Raw genomic sequence first — 20660 nt, 5'->3', positions numbered from 1 at the left:
CCAGCATCCAATTTTGCTTGGGTTTACATTCAGGATGAATTGGCTGCCTGAAAAGAACCCCAAAATACAGCAGTTTCTTTTCTTTGTAATCAAATTGCTAGTGACTTGCAGAGAGGGAATTCACTTCTAGTGTGTAAAACCCTCAAAGAAATATTTTCCCTCTGCTGTTCAGTAAGTCCCTCTAGAAGCAGGTAGAAAAATCTGTGTGTAAAACCCTGAAAGAAATATTTTTCCTCTGCTATTCACCCAAGTCCCTTTGGAAGCAGTTAGAAAAATTTGGGGTTATTTCTTCTCTTTGTAGGACTAAGAATGAGAAGCTGAGGTGGCACTGCGGTGCTAATAACTACAGAGCCAAATACAAGAAATCATTTGCTTCACTGGCTTGTAGTTATTACTCTGAGTTTATTAAAAAATAACCCTGCATTGACTGTGGAAATATATGTAGTTTGGCTTGGTGACTGGAGCTTTATGTGGTTCCTTTATTGAGAAATAAGGACATTATGGAAATGAAACCCCCACAGCTGAAGGGCCCTGATGGGGAAAAGGCAGCTCTGGATCTCCAACCTGGATCTCTGAAAGGGGAATTTTGGAGATGCCCACATCTGAGAGCAACCAAGTAAGGAGATGAAGCTGTTACCTTCATCTCCAGTCTTAGCTCAGGGTTCAGAGAATCCCTGATTGCTGAAATGACAAAGCTGAGGTCAACACCTTTTCCCAGAGTTTCTTCCTTCAGGTGGTTCCATCTTAGGAGCTTTGGTTCTTTTTTGGAGGGTGGACCTTCCAGTTGTATTTCATGGGAAGCTTTGATATTTGTCACTGGATTTGGAGGTGGGTTGGTTGTTTGGTTGGTTTTTTGCTATCAAAACCTCTAGCAAGTAAGCTTGTGATTTTAGAATCAAAATAAAGGGAAAAATATTTCTGGTGGCTCAGATTTTGGGGGTGGATTCTGTGAATTTTCTTGGGTGAGGCAAATGATGAAAATCTTAATGTTTTAACACATAAAACACACATTAAATATAAACAACCAAAACCAAACCAAACCAAATAAAGAAAAAAAATGAAACACAGCAGGCAAGCCAAAAGCAACTTCAATTCTAGACCAGGTTTGGGGTTTTTTTGCTCATGCAGTATCACTAATTCAAAAATCTGTTAGTTTGTGGTGCAATGGAGATTTATTTCTGTGGCCAAGAGGTCCTTATGAACTTAGAGCTGCCCCTACTACTCTTGAAGCAATGCTTAAACACTGAATGGCTATAAATATAAACATGCTTGAGAAACAGCTGTTCTTGTCAGAGGATGTTATTTATGATGTAACATGCTCAAGCAATCACTTTCTGAAATAAATAACTAGCTGAAGGTTCCCCTGCAGTTGGGTGATCAATTACCATGCAGTTGCTGAAACTTTTGTTTTTCCTGTCTGATGTATTCTCTTCTTGGCCAACCACCTTGTGTGCTGCTTGTGGAACTATGGAATGACATCCTAAACATTGTTTAGTCTGGATTCCTTAGTCCAATTTGTTGGATTTCTGTAGGGTTTTGGGTAGATGCAGTGTGTAGGTTGAAGGGATTTAATGGCTGGGGGTGTCTCCTCAGGAGCTCTCTCTGGAGAAGTTGTTGGAGCAGACACTTAGGTGTATGAAACCAGCTGTAAAACCTAACAAATGGCAAAATTTCAGAGCAAATGTCAAACAGGGGGGTTGGAACTGATAATTCTGTGAACTTAGAGCTTGAATTTGCATGAACATAACTGAATTTACAGTGGGGGAGAGAGGGAGTGCAGAGAACCAAGAGGAAGCATTGCCCAGCTTCTCCAAGCATGTGGATAAAATATCCCCAGGAGTTTTGGCCACTTTCTGCCATATTTTTTGTCTTGTGAGGAACAGAAGTGGTTTAGGCAATTGCAATTAGGTATTTACTAGCATGTTACCATGTATTACCATATATTACCATGTATATATGGTTTATAGAAGGAAGAAAAAAAGGTGGATGTTTTCTTATCCCTAAAAGAGTAACACAGGCAACTGCTCCATAATTCCTGCAATCCTAAATAGGATTCTTCCAGGCCATCTCACTGAAATTGTTTGATGTTTAAGCAATATTAGCTTTATCCCATTCACTAATCAATAGTTTGCTTGGACCATCAATGGCTAAACTTTTCTGAGTCAAGGATTTCACTGCTGAAGCCTCCTTCCATTTCCAGTGCTTTTTGTTAATAACTTCATTGGAATTTCTGCATGCCATGGTTATTAATTTTTAATTAATTAAAAACTTAATTTTTGTGTTTCTAAAATGAAGCTAGCACCATTGTCTGACAAGTGCTATGGGAGGAAAAGCCTTCAAGAAAACTTTTTAAATTCAAGGTAACTTTTAACACCAGGAGCTTTACCTGATCCTGCTTGATGCTTAAAGACCCAACAGCAATGAATTCATTAACCTGGCCAAATCTATTGAGACTCTTTCTTGCTTCCAGATCTGGAAGTTGATCTTTCTCTGCAGCAGATCAGCTTCCATCTATGTTTTTTAGAGCTAGGAGCAAATGTTTTGACCTTTTGTTGAAAGAGATTTTATTCTAGCTGAGTTCCCAAGGGGTGGGAGGAGAAGGAGTAAAGTGCATTTCAGTCGTTGATGGAATTTTGTTCCCTGCTTATTCTAGGTGGGGAAACACTTCTTGAGGTTAGCAGAAGAGGAGGATGAAGAACTTAACAACTGCAGTGCTGTTGACTGGTTCATCCTTGCTGCTAAGCAAGGCCGGAGAGAAGCTGTCAAACTCCTGCGTAGGTGCCTGGCAGAGAGAAGAGGTATGGGGTTTCTCAGGGACACTTTTCTTGTGCTTCCTTACTTGATCTGAAATAATGATGGACTCATTTGAACACTGAAAAGAGGGGAAAAGCTCCTGGCAAAATGATGTGAGTGGTTGCTGACAGCGAATGGGTGATTTAAAAAGGATTAATTACTGTTACTGCTCATAAAAGCATTTATATCAATTACTTGCTTGAATTCCTTCATGGAATTGTTGCTTGTTCTTCTCTCCACCTTTCATTCAAACTTCTTTGACCATGAAGGTCATAAATAAGCACACACCACCTATATATCTCCTGCTTAGAACCTCTTTCCTCATCTTTTTTTCTCTGTCTTCTCCCACTTCAAGATCCACATCATCCTTTGGGCTCCTTCCTACGCTTTGAATGGTCTCTTCTTGTCTGCCAACTATTTGATCTGTTATTTAAAGCACCACCTTTTGCCTGAACAGCTGAACTTGAGAAAGGGAAGCAGGACATAAGGATGATGCATGTCTTGCTTAGTCTTTGAAGTACATCTTAAACTTCAGCAATGTGCTTTTGAGAAGTTGTGGGCACAGAAGGTGTTTGAGTAATTTACCGAGGTGGTCAAGACATGAAAGAGACTTGAAGGTTCAGGCTAAACTGAGAAAAAAAATTGTGGTGGGGAAAAAACTGTCATTTATGTGTGGGGGTGGGATAATAGTAGCTAATGTATTTTTCTTTCCTTGAGGCATCACTTCTGAGAATGAGCAAGAAGTGAAGAAATTATCATCTGAGACTGATTTGGAGAGAGCGGTGAGGAAAGCTGCCTTAGTCATGTACTGGAAATTAAACCCAAAAAAGAAGAAGCAATTAGAAGTTTCTGAACTACTGGAAAACGTTGGGCAAGTTGACAATGAAGGTCTGTTTATGAACTGATTTATGGGATTGATAAAACATATCCTTAGAGTACAAATATAGGCAGAAACTTTGAGTTTTTGAACAATCAGGTATGAGATAAAAGTAAATGTGTGAGCTACTTAGTCATTAACACTGCTGTTTTCTTAACTCTCTTTTAATAATTCTGTTCTCTGGAGCAATAAAATTAGTTCATGAAGGCCTGCCAGTTTGTGGTGTTGCTTGTGATTCTGTCAAGTGGTCATAGAAGGGACCAAATATTAAAAATATTTTAATCTGACACTCACTGTCTTTGGAAAAGAAATCTTTTACAGCTTTGCTGTGTTTGACTTTTTTCCTTCAGAGTTATTCTGATGTTAGTTTACTAAATATTTCCATATACAAGCCCAGTGTTCAAGCCACCTGGCTCACTCCACTGTCAGGGCAGGATGTATTACCTATGGCAGAGCCCTTTTCTCATCCAGGAATACAGCAAGCTCTATAGCCACTCCTTACCTATTTATATCTTTGCCTTTTCATGACTTTGAAGAAATACCATTTTTCAGATTAATTTTTCAGCTTAAAGAACATTCTGCTTATTGTTTGACTTCCCATAAACTTCTGTTCTTGACCCAGATGGTGAGAAGCAACCTGGCCCAGTCCCAAAGTCTGTGCAGAAGCAGAGGAGGATGCTGGAGCGATTAGTGAGCAGTCAATGTGAGTGCAAAGTGATGCTTTCAACCTTTTGCCTCTGCTTTTGGTTTCTCTTTGGTTTTGCCAAGCAAGTTTTGGGCTGCCAGAGTAAGGATTTATAGCATATTTGGATTGCTTTAAGCTGGTAGTCTCAGTTTATGGTATGTGCAAGGTAAATAAATCCCTCTGCGTGTGAACCTCATTCCAGGGAGCTTGTCAGTGATCAGCATACTAAGAGGAGTTTGCATCTCATTTGTTATTTTTATGTTCTTGCCCTTTCAGCACTTACCAGTATCAATACACACAAATTCTGCACTCTCAGTCATTTTTTTTTTAGTGCTACACTGTTGTAAGGGGTTTTTTATTACAATGAGGGAATTAATTATGCAGCCACCGAATGCAAACAGATCTCATTCTGTTTGCCTTGCTTCTTTTTTCCCTTCCTTTATAATGAGTTTGCCTTCTCATATTTGTTCAGGATTGATGCAGGAAAGATGCAGCAAAGTGCTCCTGCCATAACTGAAGGGCAGCTTAGCTCATGCAGAGGGGAAAATAAAACCACTCAGCACAAACAGGGCCAGACTTGTAGCCCCAAATCAGTCAGCTTTGTAAAATATGGTGGTTTTATGGTGTTTTATATGTTTTTATGGTGATATGGTGGGGTTTTTATGGTGAGCTTTTGTAAAATATGGTGGGGCTGGGGGCTAGACTTGAACTAAAGGTCTCCCTAGTCCTGCATTCCTAAAAAATGCTGCTGTGTTGTTGGACCTTCAGGAGGAAAGTGAAGTTATTAAATTAAGGTAATGCATTCTAACAGTGCAAGGTGTAGCTTTTCCAGATTATCTAACATGAGGTTTGATTAATCACTGGTAGGAAAATCTCATTTTCTTGAAGTGCAGGAGGTCATGTAAAAATATTTCAGGTAGAGTCTAGATAAGTTCTTGAAGATGAGTTTAAAATGTCACCAAGTATTACTTATTAGTACAATAAGTAGTAGTACTACAAGCAAATTACTTATTACTACACCTGGAGTAGAGAATGGGTGTAACTAAAATATCCTGCAGGTGTTAGTGAGCCACATCTTGGGGGTACAGGTTTAAACTGCCTGAAAGATTAGATTTACATTTCATTAAGCTAGTTTGGCCTTGACCCTCAAGGATTGTATTTGTTACACAGATTACATCTGAAAATTACATTTCTCTTTCAGTTTAATATTAACTTTCCCAGCAGTGCCAGAGGAGGAAGGGACACGTTCCTGTGTGCATCCATGAAGGAGTAGGTGACAGAAAAAGAGTTTTATTTTGGAGACCAAGCTTGTGGTCCTATCAAAACTTCTGTTGGAGTAGGTCAGCAGTTCTTGCAACTCACTGGCTGCTTCTGGAAAGCTAAAAAGAGCCCTTCAAGCTGAAACTGGTGTGTTCCATGGTCCAATCCTGGTACTATAATGTCCACATACCTGGGTTCATCACAGCTAAATTACATTGGGGCTTAATTGTGTTCTTTCCATCCCTGAGCTGCCCCAGCACGTGCTGATAGAGCAGGAGAGCAAAGCAACTCATTTTGTTCTAGATTCTTCAGTAACTCCAAGAGTTATCAGGAAAAGAACAGGCAATTTTAATTTTTTTTAATTATTATTATTTTTTTTTAAAGCTGAAGTGGCAGATAAAATAACAGGAGAGTAAATGAACCTACCTGTAAGCGTGGGCAGAAAATGGATGTGCTTATTTCTCTTTCTCTCCAGTTGATGGGGGGGGAGCAGGGGAATTTGTCATAATGGAGAAAAAGAAAAAAAAAATCTGTGAATAATAAAGTCAAATCCACAACATACCCATTTTGTATCAAGTTAAGAGACACACAGCTGACAAAATACTAATAACACTTAAAACCCCAAAAGTTTTCCTCAAACATTTTAAAGTAGGAGTTCAGCTGCTCCATCTTCTCTGCAGAAGTCTTTTCATGGGTGATGAAGACAGCTGTTACTTTCCACCATTTCCTTCTCCCATCCACTGGGTTTCTTCCTTCAGTTTTAATCCAGAGTCAATACTTGGAAGGTCATTTTTAAGCCAAATGGGTGTTTGTAGGTATGAGATGTATGGGGTATCCTTAGTGGAGGGCTAAGCAGATATAGGCCTGAGATTATAAAGATCCTTAGCTCTGACAGGCCACCTATTCATAGGATGTTAAGAAATCCCCCTCAGGATGTCCCATGCTCTCCTGAAAGTGTTGCTAAGGAATTTTTGTGAGGCTCACATCTAATAAATCAGTGAAATAAATTGTTACTTATTTGTTAGGAGGCATGCCAGATGATATTTTGTGGGATATAAGGCTGCAGACAGTGGAGGGGGGAAAAAAACATTACAGAGTTAAAGTGCAAATAAAAGGCAACATCCATGTTGAGGTTAAAGTAAAGGACTGGGGACAGAGTGGCTGGAGAGCAGCCAGGCAGAAAGGGACTTGGGAGTCTGGATTGCCAGGAAGCTGAACATGAGCCAGCAGTGTGCCCAGGTGGCCAAGAAGGCCAATGGCATCCTGGGCTGGCTCAGGAACAGCGTGGCCAGCAGGTCCAGGGAAGGGATTCTGCCCCTGTGCTCAGCCCTGGGGAGGCCACAGCTTGAGTCCTGTGTCCAGTTCTGGGCCCCTCAGCTCAGGAAGGAGATTGAGGTGCTGGAGCAGGTCCAAAGGAGGGCAACCAGGCTGGTGAAGGGACTCGAGCACAGACCCTATGAGGAGAGGCTGAGGGAGCTGGGGGTGTTGAGGCTGGAGAAGAGGAGGCTCAGGGGAGACCTCATCACTCTCTCCAACTCCCTGAAAGGAGGTTGGAGCCAGGGGGGGGTTGGGCTCTTTTCCCAGGCAACTCTCAGCAAGACAAGAGGGCAGGGTCTCAAGTTGTGCCAGGGGAGGTTTAGGTTGGAGATGAGAAAGAATTTCTTTCTGGAGAGGGTGATCAGGCATTGGAATGGGCTGCCCAGGGAAGTAGTGGATTCTCCGTGTCTGGAGATCTTTCCAAAGAGCCTGGATGTGGCACTGAGTGCCATGGGCTGGGAACTGCAGCGGGAGTGGATCAAGGGTTGGACTTGATGATCTCTGAGGTCCCTTCCAACCCAGCCAATTCTATGATTCTATGATAACCTGTATTTCTGTGTTTCTCTTGGGCTCTTTTAGCACCCCTCTTCCTGTAGCAGATATCTTGATATAAATCTTTTATTTTCTTCTGTACCTACAGTGTTTTCATGTTAAGTTCTGATACAGGTTATCAAGCTACATGTAAATATATTTCAGTGTTTCTGTTGGGCTCTTTTAGCACCTCTCTTCCTGTAGCAGAAATCTTAATACAAATATTTTATTTTCTTCTGTACCTACAGTGTTTTCAGTGTTATGTTCTGATATATTTATATGTAACTTGTATAAACATAGCATTTAGGTAAAATTAATTGGCTTTCAAGCCACTAACCCTCTGACTGGAAATTCAGTGCAGTTTTCTGTCTCTTTAAAATGGCAAACTACTCCCAAGCAGCCCAGCTTTCATATCATTTGTACCAGCTCAAGTTACTGTGTAGGAGGTGTGGTATAGATTTTTGTCATTCAGAAGTCTTTCAGATCTACAGCAGTGTCATTAGCTTTAGTGGAAGGGGAAAAAAATTGCTCTTAATTATCCTCCTTTACAAATGACATCAAGCTTGTCTACCAGAGAAACAAATCCCTGCTCAGAGAAGGAGCAAAAGTGTTTTGCAAAGTGTTTGGGAAGTCTATGAATTGACTTCTGTTGTGCAGCATCCCTGGAGTTTTGGGAAGTAACCTCTTGCCTCCCTTCTCATAGGTTTGGGTAAGGATCTTCCAGGGCACAAGGATAAATTTGCTCTCTGTAAAGCTGCAGAAAGTGTGGGGGTTTTTTTGGTTTTTTGCTGGCTCTTTGGTTTAGATCACAGTTGGTAAGAGTTTGGGGCAGACCCCTTGTATAGTCACCTAACACATTAAATTAAGTCCCTCTACATGCTCAATATTTATATTGGGGATTTCCCATAATTATAGGTCTGTAACTTCTGCACTTGGGAAAATGCCATTATTAAATACCAAATCCAAGTCAGTTTCCCAGTTAATAATGTACAGATAATTACTATTCCTGTACTATTCTTTTCAGTGTGGCTGTTGGAGAGTTCTCTACAGAAGTTAAAAAAGATGTAGTAACTTATGATTTAAAACTGTGTGACCTGATCCAGTAGTGTTCCTGGGGTTTTTTTTTCCCCCCTCAGAACACTTGGCATTTAATCAACATTCACTCACTCTATTCTCTTGCTTTCCAGGAGAATTTAAATTTAACTGCTGGTCTGAGGAGGTTTAGAGCACTCCAATATTGCTGGCACAAGCATCTTGTTTGTAGAAAGAGGTCTCAGAGCAAGTTGCAAGGCAAACCTGTGTTATCAGTAGTTGAGTTTTTGAAGCCCAGGGTGAAATTTCTTTAATACCAGGATAGAAAATGAATTTTCCTACTCTGAATCAGTGCAGTGCTGTGGTGATACCGTTTACTCAAAGTCCTCATTTTATCTTGCAGCTAAAAAATTCATCGCCCTGGATGACTTTGTTGAAATTACCAAGAAGTATGCAAAGGGAATCATCCCATCCAACCTGATTATGCATGAAGAGGAAGATGATGAACTGGCAGGGAAGTCCCCTGAAGAGTTACCCCTACGCCTGAAGGTAACACTGAGCAGGTTTTCTTCTTTTCAGCTGGTTTTTAGGTTACTGAAATTGAGGCATTTCAACAAAGAGAGGTGGCTTGCACTTATTCTCAAAGCTGGTGTTTAGACTCTGTAGGTCAGTACAAGAATAGTTGCTGTTATTTCTTTTGTTCTTGACTTCATATATATATATATATATATAATTTCTTAGAGAAAGGGATGTGGTTTTCCCTGGTAAAATCTTCACTAAATTTCAGTGAGGATTTAAATGTCCCTGTCCAAAGTGCCATATTTTGTTACTATATGCTTCATACCTTCCTTATTTAACTAGGAGTAAGCAAGTGGAAAAAATTATCCCTATCCTTGAGGTGTGAAAATGTTCTCCTAGGTTCTCCTCTGAGGACTATAAGAATGGTGAAACTGGCTGTGGGTTTTTATACTGATACTTCTCTAGGTAGTAAACACAGGAAAATTAAGGTGCATGCTTTCAATATTAGGATAATTTTCAAGTAAGGTGGGGGTGTTTCTAGCTGCTGACATGAGTTGTTGTAGTTGTTGCCATTTGGTTGTCCATTATCAGATGGTAGGGGATTAAAAAAAAAAAAAAGGAGGGTATGAGGGGATTTTTTTAATAACATTCTGAAAGAGATGCATTTATAAGGGAGGAGACAGGTAGCTTTGCTAATAGATAAGCTTGTGCCCAAATCATTGTGTGTGTTGCCCCAGTTCATCACAATTCATAGACCTTTGCTGAAGCATTCTTGTCCTTTCCCTTCTATAAAATATATAAAAAAACGTAGAAGTTCTGGGAAGACATAAAAATTATGTTTTATGGGAAAAGGAGGATTGTTTGCAGCATCTAATGTGCAGATGCTATATTTGAATACAGTCTGAAAATTCCTGTGCCTTTTTGTTGCTCCTGTGTAAAGTCTGTGGCTGGTCCCAAGGAGAAAGATTTCATCCAGCAGTTCCTCTCTTGTCTGCTGACTGTGCTGAAAACTTCCATGTCAGACAGGGGGGATTTTACAATCCTGTAACAAGTGCAGTTACTGCTGTGGAATTAAAAAAATCCCTAATTACTAATTATAGTTCAAGGTATTTCTGTTGCTTACAAGCTGTTTTTTAAAACCTGCATCCTCAGGTGCTTGGGATGAATTTCAAAGATAAACCCCAACTGTAAATATTTCCTTAGCTGTAAATATTTCCTTTAAGTGCCCATGAATCATAGGCACTGGTTCCTGTAGTCTGTATGCATAGCAGAATGTATAGCATAATTCTTGCAGAACAAGGGCAGAATGAGGTGCTTTAAAGCTACAGTAACTCACAGCTCAAGTAATGGCTTAAGATGGAACAGGACTGCAGCTGAGTAGTTTATCTTCAGTGGGAAGTTAGCAGAGCAGAATATTTGACTAGGAGGGCATTTAATTGTATGTGTCAAAGGTAATGAAAACCATCTTTTCTGGAATCAAAAATCTCCCCTGAGCTTCATCTGACTGAATTAATCAAAGCAGAGTTGATAATATCAGGCAAAGTCATCTCGTTTTATTGGCTGAAGTATAAATCTTTTCCTGTCAGCTGAGGTTACTGCTTCAATAACAATATCTGTGATGAAAAGATAGGAAACTGCTGACAAATAAGATGCTTCTTTTCTCTTTCCAGGTTGTAAAATACCCACTTCATGCCATAATGGAAATTAAAGAACACCTTATAGATCTTGCATCAAAGGCAGGAATGCATTGGCTGTCTACCATTGTTCCAACCCACCACATCAACGCCCTCATCTTTTTCTTCATCATCAGTAACCTGACAATCGAATTTTTTGCCTTCATTATTCCACTGGTCATCTTCTATTTGTCCTTCATTTCCATGGTGATTTGCACACTCAAAGTTTTTCAGGACAGTAAGGCCTGGGAGAACTTTCGGGCTTTGACTGACTTGCTGCTCCGTTTTGAGCCCAACCTAGATGTCGAGCAGGCTGAGGTGAACTTTGGGTGGAACCACTTAGAGCCATACATTTATTTTTTACTCTCGGTGTTCTTTGTCATTTTTTCCTTCCCTATAGCAAGCAAAGACTGGATACCCTGCTCAGAGTTAGCCACCATCTCTGTTTTCTTCACGGTGACAAGTTACATGAGTTTAAGCACATGTGCAGAACCTTACACACGAAGAGCCTTGGTGACTGAGATAGCAGCAGGTTGCTTGTCCCTCCTGCAGGTGTTACCTGGGAATTTTGGCTACCTGAAATTCTTAGGTCAAACATTCTTTACTGTTCCTGTCGGCCACTTCTTCGTGTTAAATGTGAGCATCCCGTGCCTTCTGTTTCTGTACCTGTTCTATCTTTTCTTCAGAATGGCCCAGCTACGGAATTTTAAAGGCACCTATTGCTACCTGGTCCCATATCTGGTCTGCTTTATGTGGTGTGAGCTCTCTGTGGTCATTCTCAGGGAGTCCTCTGGCATTGGGCTCGTTCGGGCCTCAATTGGGTATTTCCTGTTCCTCTTTGCCCTCCCGGTGCTGGGGGTGGGAATCGCCCTGATGTGTCTGATCCATTTCATTAAGTGGTTCCTGTCTCTGGAGCTCATCAAAATCCTGGTGACTCTGGTGTTGTGCACTGTCCCTTTGCTCTTCCGATGGTGGACAAAAGTGAACTTCTCTGTAGTGGAGGTGGTGAAATCCCTCACGAGAAGCTCGATTGTGAAACTCATCTTGGTTTGGATCACAGCTGTGGTCTTGTTCTGTTGGTTCTACGTCTACCGCTCCGAAGGGATGAAAGTCTACAACTCCACCTTGACATGGAACCAGTATGCTTTCCTCTGTGGACCCAGGTCCTGGAAGGAGACCAACATGGCCAGGACTCAGATTTTATGCAGTCACCTGGAAGGACACAGAGTGACCTGGACCGGGCGGTTCAAATACGTCCGCGTGACGGAAATCGACAATAGCGCCGAATCCGCAATAAATATGCTCCCCCTTTTTATTGGTGATTGGATGAGGTGCTTGTATGGGGAAGCCTACCCTCTTTGTGACCCTAAAAATGTTACTCTGGAAGAGGAGGAGCTGTGTCGGCTCAAGTATTTGACCAAGCATAAATGCCACATGAAAATGTTTGATCGGTACAAATTCGAGATAACGGTGGGCATGCCTTTCAGCAGCAAAAATGGCAGCAAGCCCATAGAGGAGGATGATATCACCAAAGATATTGTGCTGAAGGCAAGTAGTGAGTTTAAAAAAGTCTTGCTGAACTTGAGGCAAGGGAGTATAATAGAATTCAGCACAATTCTGGAGGGTCGTCTCGGCAGTAAGTGGCCTGTCTTTGAACTGAAAGCAATCACTTGCTTGAATTGCATGTCTAAACTCTTACCTGCAGGGAGGCATGTGAAAATAGAGCAGGACTGGAGGAGCACAGTGCATAAAGCCATTAAATTTGCTTTTGATTTCTTCTTTTTCCCCTTCCTGTCAGCTGCGTAGCGAGCTCGCACGTTGGTTCAGTGGTCTGCTCAGTGTACACTGTATTTACACTACCAAAGGTTTGGCTTCTTCAAAGGAAAAGGATTAAAAATAAGAAAAAAAAAAAAGCCAACTTGCTGCAGCTGTGCTCAAAATGTGTGCTGTAATGTAGAGCATTGGTTGGGTTTTGTAATTGTACACACTGTATCCTGAGTTTTAAACCCTGTATGACTGAAGTAATAATACATGCTAGGTTAATATTATTATAAGTGAATGCAGGGGTTTGCTGCTGACTAATTGCATGGAGACTGTTTTGTCCAGAATGGATAGAGATTTGCCTGTGGTACAACACTAGATGCATTTATTATCTCAATGTTAAAAGCACTTTATACTCTTTAAATATTCACAACGTGCCCTTTTGTGTTTTTACAGGTGTGATTTAGGATAGGTAGCTGACAACAGCTTAATTTGCAGATGTTGTTTGTATTTATTTGGGTTTTTTCTAGGAAAAAAGTGATCTTGTAGTCAGTACTTGGTGGTGATAGCCATGTGCAGAACTCATTGTTTCACTATTTGTCCAGAAGATGGTGACTTTAGTGTGTTTTGGAAAGGGCACACCATTTCACAGCCTGGCAAGGTTGTAAAAAGTCCTCAAGCTTCCATTTTGCATTAAATATTTCTGTACAGAATTTGGTCTTTGTTCTGATTTGGTTGTGGTAGCTACACGAGATCTCACTAAGATACCGAAGCCATGCTGGTCTCTGGAGGACAAACACCAGAGGGTAGAAGGTTGAGGGGGTACCCTCAGTAATGAACAAGCCAAAGCAACTGAATAGAGTACCTAACAGTCTGCAGTGGAAACTGAAATAGTGTATTTGTTGAATGATTTGTGGTGTGCAAATAAATATGAAATGCAAACTTGAGCTAAGTGGGTACAACATTTCTTCCTTACGCTTTGATGGTGTGAGCAGTTGGTGCCCTGGTAACAGCTTTCACCTAAAAAACACTATTTCAGCCACTCAAAGTTTATGGTGTGAGCTACTTGCAGTTGTGCTTCATGTTCTGCTGAGCTAGCAGTAAAACTGGAGTATTGCAGGGGAAGTTTCTGTAGCTGGGGAATGTAGACAAGCTCCTTCCCCCTGCTTTACCTGGGGATCAGACCCAGCCAGCACGGGTTTAGGAAGGGCAGGTCCTGTCTGACCAACCTGATCTCCTTTTATGATCAGGTGACCCAACTGGTGGATGAGGGGAAGGCTGTGGATGTGGTCTACCTGGACTTCAGCAAAGCCTTTGACACTGTCTCCCACAGCATCCTCCTGAAAAAGCTGTCAGCCCACAGCTTGGACAGGAGCACCCTGTGCTGGGTTAGGAACTGGCTGGAGGGCCGGGCCCAGAGAGTGGTGCTGAACGGGGCTGCATCCAGTTGGCGGCCGGTCACTAGTGGTGTCCCCCAGGGATCAGTGTTGGGCCCAGTTCTGTTCAATATCTTTATTGATGATTTAGATGAGGGGATTGAGTCCATCATCAGCAAATTCCCAGCTGACACTAAGCTGGGGGGAGTGTGGATCAGCTGGAAGGCAGGAGGGCTCTGCAGAGGGACCTGGACAGACTGGAGAGTTGGGCTGATCCCAACGGGATGAGGTTCAACACGGCCAAGTGCCGGGTCCTGCACTTTGGCCACAAGAACCCCATGGGGAGCTCCAGGCTGGGCACAGAGTGGCAGAAAGGGACCTGGGAGTCTGGATTGCCAGGAAGCTGAACAGGAGCCAGCAGTGTGCCCAGGTGGCCAAGAAGGCCAATGGCATCCTGGGCTGGCTCAGGAACAGCGTGGCCAGCAGGTCCAGGGAAGGGATTCTGCCCCTGTGCTCAGCCCTGGGGAGGCCACAGCTTGAGTCCTGTGTCCAGTTCTGGGCCCCTCAGCTGAGGAAGGAGCTTGAGGTGCTGGAGCAGGTCCAGAGAAGAGCAAGGAGGCTGTGAAGGGATCCAGCAGAATTGCTGTGAGGAAGGGCTGAGGGAGCCAGCCAATTCTATGATTCTATGATTACCACTCCTGTTAACCCTTGGATGTCTCTCATACAGACCCATCATGCTATTTCCCAGACTGCTCTCCCACTGATGGTGCTTTAAATCCTGTTTGCCTTTGTCCATCATCACCAGGGAGTGAAAACTATTGATAGAGAAGGGGAAACTTTGGGGAGAAATGAAGGTTTTGGCTGCACTCCAGCCATGAGCACCTTCTTGAAGGTTGGGATGCAGTGGTGGAGTACCCATCCCTGGAGGTGTTCAAAAAACCTGTGGATGTAGCACTTGAGGAGATGGTTTAATTTGCTGAGGAGGTTGAGTTGGTGGCTGATGATCTTGGAGGTCTTTTCCAACCTTTATGATTCCATGATTCTACAGGGCCCAGCTCCCAGGTGGATTCTGCTGCCCAGCTCCCAGGTGGAACTGACATTGGAGAGCAGAAGCTTCCACTATCCCAAGCCACAGAGTAATGTTTCAGTCCATGAGAAAAATCTGTGAAGTAGAATCATGTCTTCCAGGTGCTTCTAGCTTTGGAAACTGTCAGCCATCTCTCTCATTCCACCTGGGGAAAAAAAATGGTATAAAGGTGTCTGGTAAATGCAAATTTTGACATAGTTTTGCTTCCAGTTTAGGCTGGAAGTAAGGTAGATTTAGCCTGTCCTCTTCTTTGTGCCAAAACATCTGAAAATATTCTTCCTGGCTCTGAAATTCAAGCATGAAAGATGGGTGGGGATTTTTTAACTTCTGTGGTTTTCCTCATAATTGGGCAACTTCTATCAATATGTTTGTCAGGAGAGCAAAAAAGCAACAGTAGGTATTCAGAACTAAGGTTGAAAACACTGCTGGCTTTTTAGCTTTTCCCCTTTGCAATGATGTCTTTTGGAGAAGTTATTATATATCCCAAAAAAGGAAAAATTTGACTTGAAGTCAGGTTTGGGAGGGCATTTTGATTTCTTTGGGAAGAGTTGCTGTGTGAGAGGAGACAAAGGGGTTAATCCAGGTACCCCAGGTCCACCTGGAATTTTCTATAATTAATTATAAGCCCTGAGACTTCTGAATTTATCCTCTTCTGAGGAAAGCCTCTAGTCCCCTGGGTGAGGGGAGCTCCTTTGGGATATTGGTACCAACTTTGATCAGATTCCATGTTCCTGTGCTCCTGTGAAAAACAACCCCTGAATGAGCTAAATCCAGGGAAAAATAATTGTAACAGCTTGATGAGAACAGTTGAATTTGTCAAATTGTTCTAACAGAGATGGAAAGTTTTGAACCCTAGCACACAGGAGGTAATTTTCCATTAATTTTCAGCTCTTGTGTATCAAAAAGTAAAGAGGAGCTAAATTAGAAATTGAGATTTTAAACCCTTGCTTGTAATGTCCAGTCCTCAGGTGTTTTTCCTTGATGTTTTTCTAGTTTTATGGAAAAAGAGGATTTAATGACATGATGCTCCAGTCTAACATTCAGTGTTCTGAAGCCTTTAGCAAGCAAGACTTTGTTTTGTTTGTTTTTTTCTAAATCTTATCTTAGCTGACAAGCCTGAATACTTCATAAGCAATTGTAATTTCAGGCAAGGAGGTTTTGCAAAGAATATTTCTATTCACATCTTGCAGGCAGTCAGAGCACAAAACAACTTAGTTCCACTCATGTGCCTGGAGCTCAATATTCCAAACCAGTCCAGCTTCTAGATTGGAAAAGGAGAGAGACAGAATGTGGCAGCTGCTGTTCATTATTCAATTAATCCGACATTTATTATTTTCTGACTCAGTTTTGAAGGCATGATGAATTATAAACACTTCCAAAGATAGGTGCCCTTTCTCTAGGCTGATCATTCAATCTTTTGAATTAGTATTAATTAACTGAAGAGGAGGAGGAGGGTATTGCATGGCTATTGACACATCTAAATTAGGTTCATCTGTTCTTCTGTAAGCTCAGCTTCAGCATTTAGAATATACAGGACTTAGAGTAAATATTCATTATTTGCATTTCATCCCCCAAGAAAGATGAAAAAGTACTGCTTGTTCCCCAACCTGGTACATTCTTCTCTAAGCATGGAAAAACAACAGAATACATATAGAAATTCTGAATAATTTAAGAGCCCACTCTGTAATGACTAAAAGATTCTTACAGAAGGCAAGAATGCACAAGTTTGTGTTTTACATTTAGCCCTGTTCTTCCCAAGGAAGTGCTGAGGCATGGACTTCAGCTCTGCCAGGGGAGGGTTAGGTTGGATATTAGGAAGAAATTCTTACAGAGGGGGTGATCAGACATTGGAATGGGCTGCCCAGGGAAGTGGTGGATTCTCCGTGTCTGGAGATATTTCAAGAGACTGGATGTGGCACTCAATGCCATGGGCTGGGAACCACGGTGGCAGTGGATCAAGGGTTGGACTTTGGTGATCCCAGAGGTCCTTTCCAACCCAAATGATTCTGGGATTCTGTGTAATCCCTCAGGTGTCCGCTTGTAACCAAGAGTTGGATGTGGGAAGGGAGGCAGGAGGGGTGTAAAAGGCTTGGAACCAGAGGTTTCTTGGTGGGCAAAGAAGCGCTTAAATGTTCCACACCTAAGCTTCTGTAGACAAGGAAGAATTAAGGAAATAAAAATGAAAACCACCTGTAAACTCCAGCAGAGCTGTTAATGCCCTGGGCTGGTGATAACGCAAGGGGAGGAGCTGGCACACGTTGCATTGCTGGGGGTACAGAGACCAGAGAGAACTTTGAGTGATAATCTTCAAAGTCTGAAACATCAGAGGCACTTTTGTCACCTCTTTTTTGACAGTGTGTATAAGTATTTCCCTGAGTTCAGGAAGGAGACTGAGGTGGTGGAGCAGGTCCAGAGAAGAGCAAGGAGGCTGTGAAGGGATCCAGCACAAGTCCTGTGAGGAAGGGCTGAGGGCACGGAGTTCAGCTCTGCCAGGGGAGGGTTAGGTTGGATATTAGGAAGAAATTCCTTACCGAGTGGGTAATCAGACATTGGAATGGGCTGCCCAGGGATGTGTTGGATATTAGAAAGAAATTCCTTCCAGAGAGGGTGATGAGGCATTGGAATGGGCTGCCCAGGGAGGGGGTGGATTCTCCATCCCTGGCAGTTCTGAAGAAGAGACTGAATGTGGCACTCAGTGCCATGGGCTGGGAACCACGGTGTCAGTGGATCAAGGGTTGGACTTGGTGATCCCAGAGGTCCTTTCTGACCCAAATGATTCCGTGATTCTGTTTCTAGAGGGGGGTTTGTGTGTGTTTGAGGTGTTTTTTGGTTGTTTCTGTGGTAAGGATTGGACTCGGGGATCCTTTCCCGCCCGCTGCGCTTTGCGGAGGCGCCATGAGGTGGCAGCGCCGGCTCAGGCTGCGGCTCTGCCCCCGCCAAGGAACAAAAGGCTCCGCTTCTTCCTTCCTTCCCTTTCCTTTTCTTAAAAACACGAAATCTCCCCGAAATCAGAACGTTCAGAGAAGATTTGTAAACATCAGATCAGCAGAGATTGGCAGGCGCGGCCTTGTGCCGAGGCAGTGGGGCAGAAAGCCAAGATCTTGAAAATGGAGGCAGGGGGAGAGGATTAAAATTGCATTTAATTCTATAAAAATCTATTTATTTTGTTGCTGTGATCAAATACTGTGATAGGGTAAACTAGCAGCTTATGACCAGGGCACAGCAAACCTGTGAACTGTGTGGCTGGGATGCTTTGCAGCTCAGCAGGTGGCTGAAATATAAATAGTATATAAATATTGGGATATAAAAATATTAATACATAATAATATAATCTATAATAAGAAAAAGCTGGCAGTGGTGGGCTGTGGTGTTTGCTTCTGTTGTAAGTGGTGACAGCGTGCAGGGCTCAGGGGCTTCTGGTGGAAACTTTTTTCCTGTGTCCTCATGTCTCAGGTGAAAAAAAATAGTAATAATTAAAAAACAAGAAAAAACCCCAAAACAAGCAAACAAAAAAACCCCCAACCACAAACAAACAAACAAAAAACCCCACCAAAACCAACCAAACAAAAAAAGTCTTACCAGAGCTTAAACCTTTGTGTTAACTTTGTTACCTGAACAACATGACAGAGAGAAAATGCGTGGCTGAGTTTAATTAAAGTGAAATTCCAGCTGCAATTCTTTCCTTGCGCTCTCTGTGCACTCTAAATTACTGCATAGATTTGGGGAAAGAAGAAATACTGTGTCAGGATCCCACACCAGGTAAAAGCTGATAGGAGTAACCCTGAGAGAGTAAATCTGTAGCCTGTACAACTCAAATCATGAGGTGCCAGCAGGTTCTTACAGAGATTTTGGTTCTGTTTTGGAAGTGGCTTCCCACCCCCATCTGACACCCTAATTCCAATTTCCATTACTTATTATTTTTCTGTGAGAATAACAACTTTGACACCACAAAGGGCTTTCCAAAAGTTGGTGTGACCCATAAGAGATGCCAGTGCTTATCTTAGCAGCTGTGTCATGCTCAGCTCAAAAGGGTTTAAAGCAAGCTCACAGACCCCTTAACATCTCAGAAATCAGAGTGTCTTGATCTGTTGTCTTCATCTGAAATAATTTATTTTTTTTTTACTTTAAAGAGTGAAGCATTTCAGCAAAGCATCTCTGCTCTCTCCTGTTCCTCCCTTCCCTGTTCAGGGCTGGTGACAGCCACGCTGTTGCCTCAGGTGACAAACCAGAACTTCAATTAATAATCAAGAGGGAAATAGCTTCAAACAATTAATTAGGCAATGGAAATGTTATTTTAATAGGGCTTAGATGCTTTTGGAAGTAATCTACACACCAAATTCTGATCAAGAATCTGCTGACAATCAAAGCTGAAGCCACCAGCTGGAGGTCAGGATGGATGCTGCTGCCTCAATACCCCAGTGAAAAAACAGAACAACCAACAACCTGAGGCTCAAAACAATCAAAAGGACTCAAGGTAAAGTGAATTTATTTTCTTTTGGTGCTAAAATTGGTTTAAAGCATAGTGGCAGGAAATACACTGAAGGAGTTCCTGGCCACACACCCTGTTTGTGCCTCTGCCCTTTCACCAGCCTCAGATGATGAGCCCAGCAAATGGTTTTGCAATAAATGGATTTTTCAGTCTTCTCTTGCCAGCAGATGTTTTCCTAGAGTCATAAATTGATGATTCATAAATCTCCCCTAATGCTGCTTCTAATAACAGTTCAATTGATCTTTAATGGTTGTTTAAAAAGTGAATCTCCATGGGAATGTTTCAATCCTATAGCCTGAAGTTTCCCTTGCTCGGAGGGGGCTCTTCCTTACAGCTTGGAGGTAACACACTCTTTAAAGCATAAATGGTATCCATGAGTATGTGCACATATATCACAGGCCTCATATAGCATGGGCACTCTTCAGGACCTGGCAGAATTTCTTTTTTACTCTAATTGGGCTTTAATTATCATATTAAGCTTATGCAGAACTTTGGCAACTGCCTGAATTTCTTTTTTTTTTTTAACTTTATTAAGGCTTTAATTAGTATAATAAACTCCTTCAAAGCAGGAGAAGTTAAACTTCATCCTTGGGGCAGGAGCAAAATAGGCAAAGTACCTTTTTCTGTGCTGTGAAGTCTGTGGGTTACACAAGCAATGCCAGACCTACTCCTGCTCCCATCAGAGGCAGGTGGGGGATTACAGATGCAGGTTGAGCACCCACCTACTTTTCTACCCCCAAAAATGTTCAATCTGTGGGTGAGGGACTCTGTCCCTGTCTGTGGAAGAAGAGAACTGAGGGAAAGGTGTATCTGAGGGTTGATAACTGAAGTATTACCCTGGAAGAGAAAAAAAAAATTGTATTTCTGAGGGGGGAAATAGGTGCTGCATCTCAGCATCTCAGGGAGGGTCATCCCAACCCTGTGCCCATTTCCCTCTGAGCTCTCAGTGTTGGTCAACTTAATTTCCCCTTGCAAACTCTTGATTTGGGCTCCAACAGACAAAAACCTCAGGGTTTCTCAGCAAAAGGGAAAAAAAAAAAAAAAAAAAAAGATGTTTTTTCTCCACTCCCCTTCCTGCAAGCCAGCAAATGGGCCATAATAAGTGGAATTACAGGGAAAAGAAAAGAGTCACAGGAGGAGGTCACTTTGGCAGATGGGTGGCCATAAGGTGGCTGTGTCCCTGGGGAGTGGCTTTGTGTCTCTTAGGTGACAGTTGCCTCACGATGGCAGATTTATTTTTTTTTTATTTTTTTTTTTTTT

The 20660-nt window shown here is 42.2% G+C and overlaps 1 protein-coding gene across 1 annotated transcript in view; it reads left to right on the top strand.

Annotated features, from left to right (window-relative positions):
* The window catches only part of WFS1 (wolframin ER transmembrane glycoprotein), a 33797-nt gene extending 20397 nt beyond the window's left edge, over window positions 1–13400 (top strand). The window contains exons 4-8 of the mRNA XM_030449916.1: window positions 2654–2798; window positions 3511–3681; window positions 4293–4373; window positions 8899–9044; window positions 10685–13400. Of these exons, the coding sequence (XP_030305776.1) occupies window positions 2654–2798; window positions 3511–3681; window positions 4293–4373; window positions 8899–9044; window positions 10685–12493 (2352 nt within the window). The 3' untranslated portion in view covers window positions 12494–13400. The remainder of the gene's footprint in view (window positions 1–2653; window positions 2799–3510; window positions 3682–4292; window positions 4374–8898; window positions 9045–10684) is intronic.
* Window positions 13401–20660: the final 7260 nt, after the last annotated feature.

Source organism: Calypte anna, chromosome 4A (genome assembly GCF_003957555.1).
Source record: "Calypte anna isolate BGI_N300 chromosome 4A, bCalAnn1_v1.p, whole genome shotgun sequence".
NCBI lineage: Eukaryota > Metazoa > Chordata > Aves > Apodiformes > Trochilidae > Calypte > Calypte anna.
Note: the sequence above shows the minus strand (reverse complement) of the source record. Positions and strands in the feature narration are given on the sequence as shown.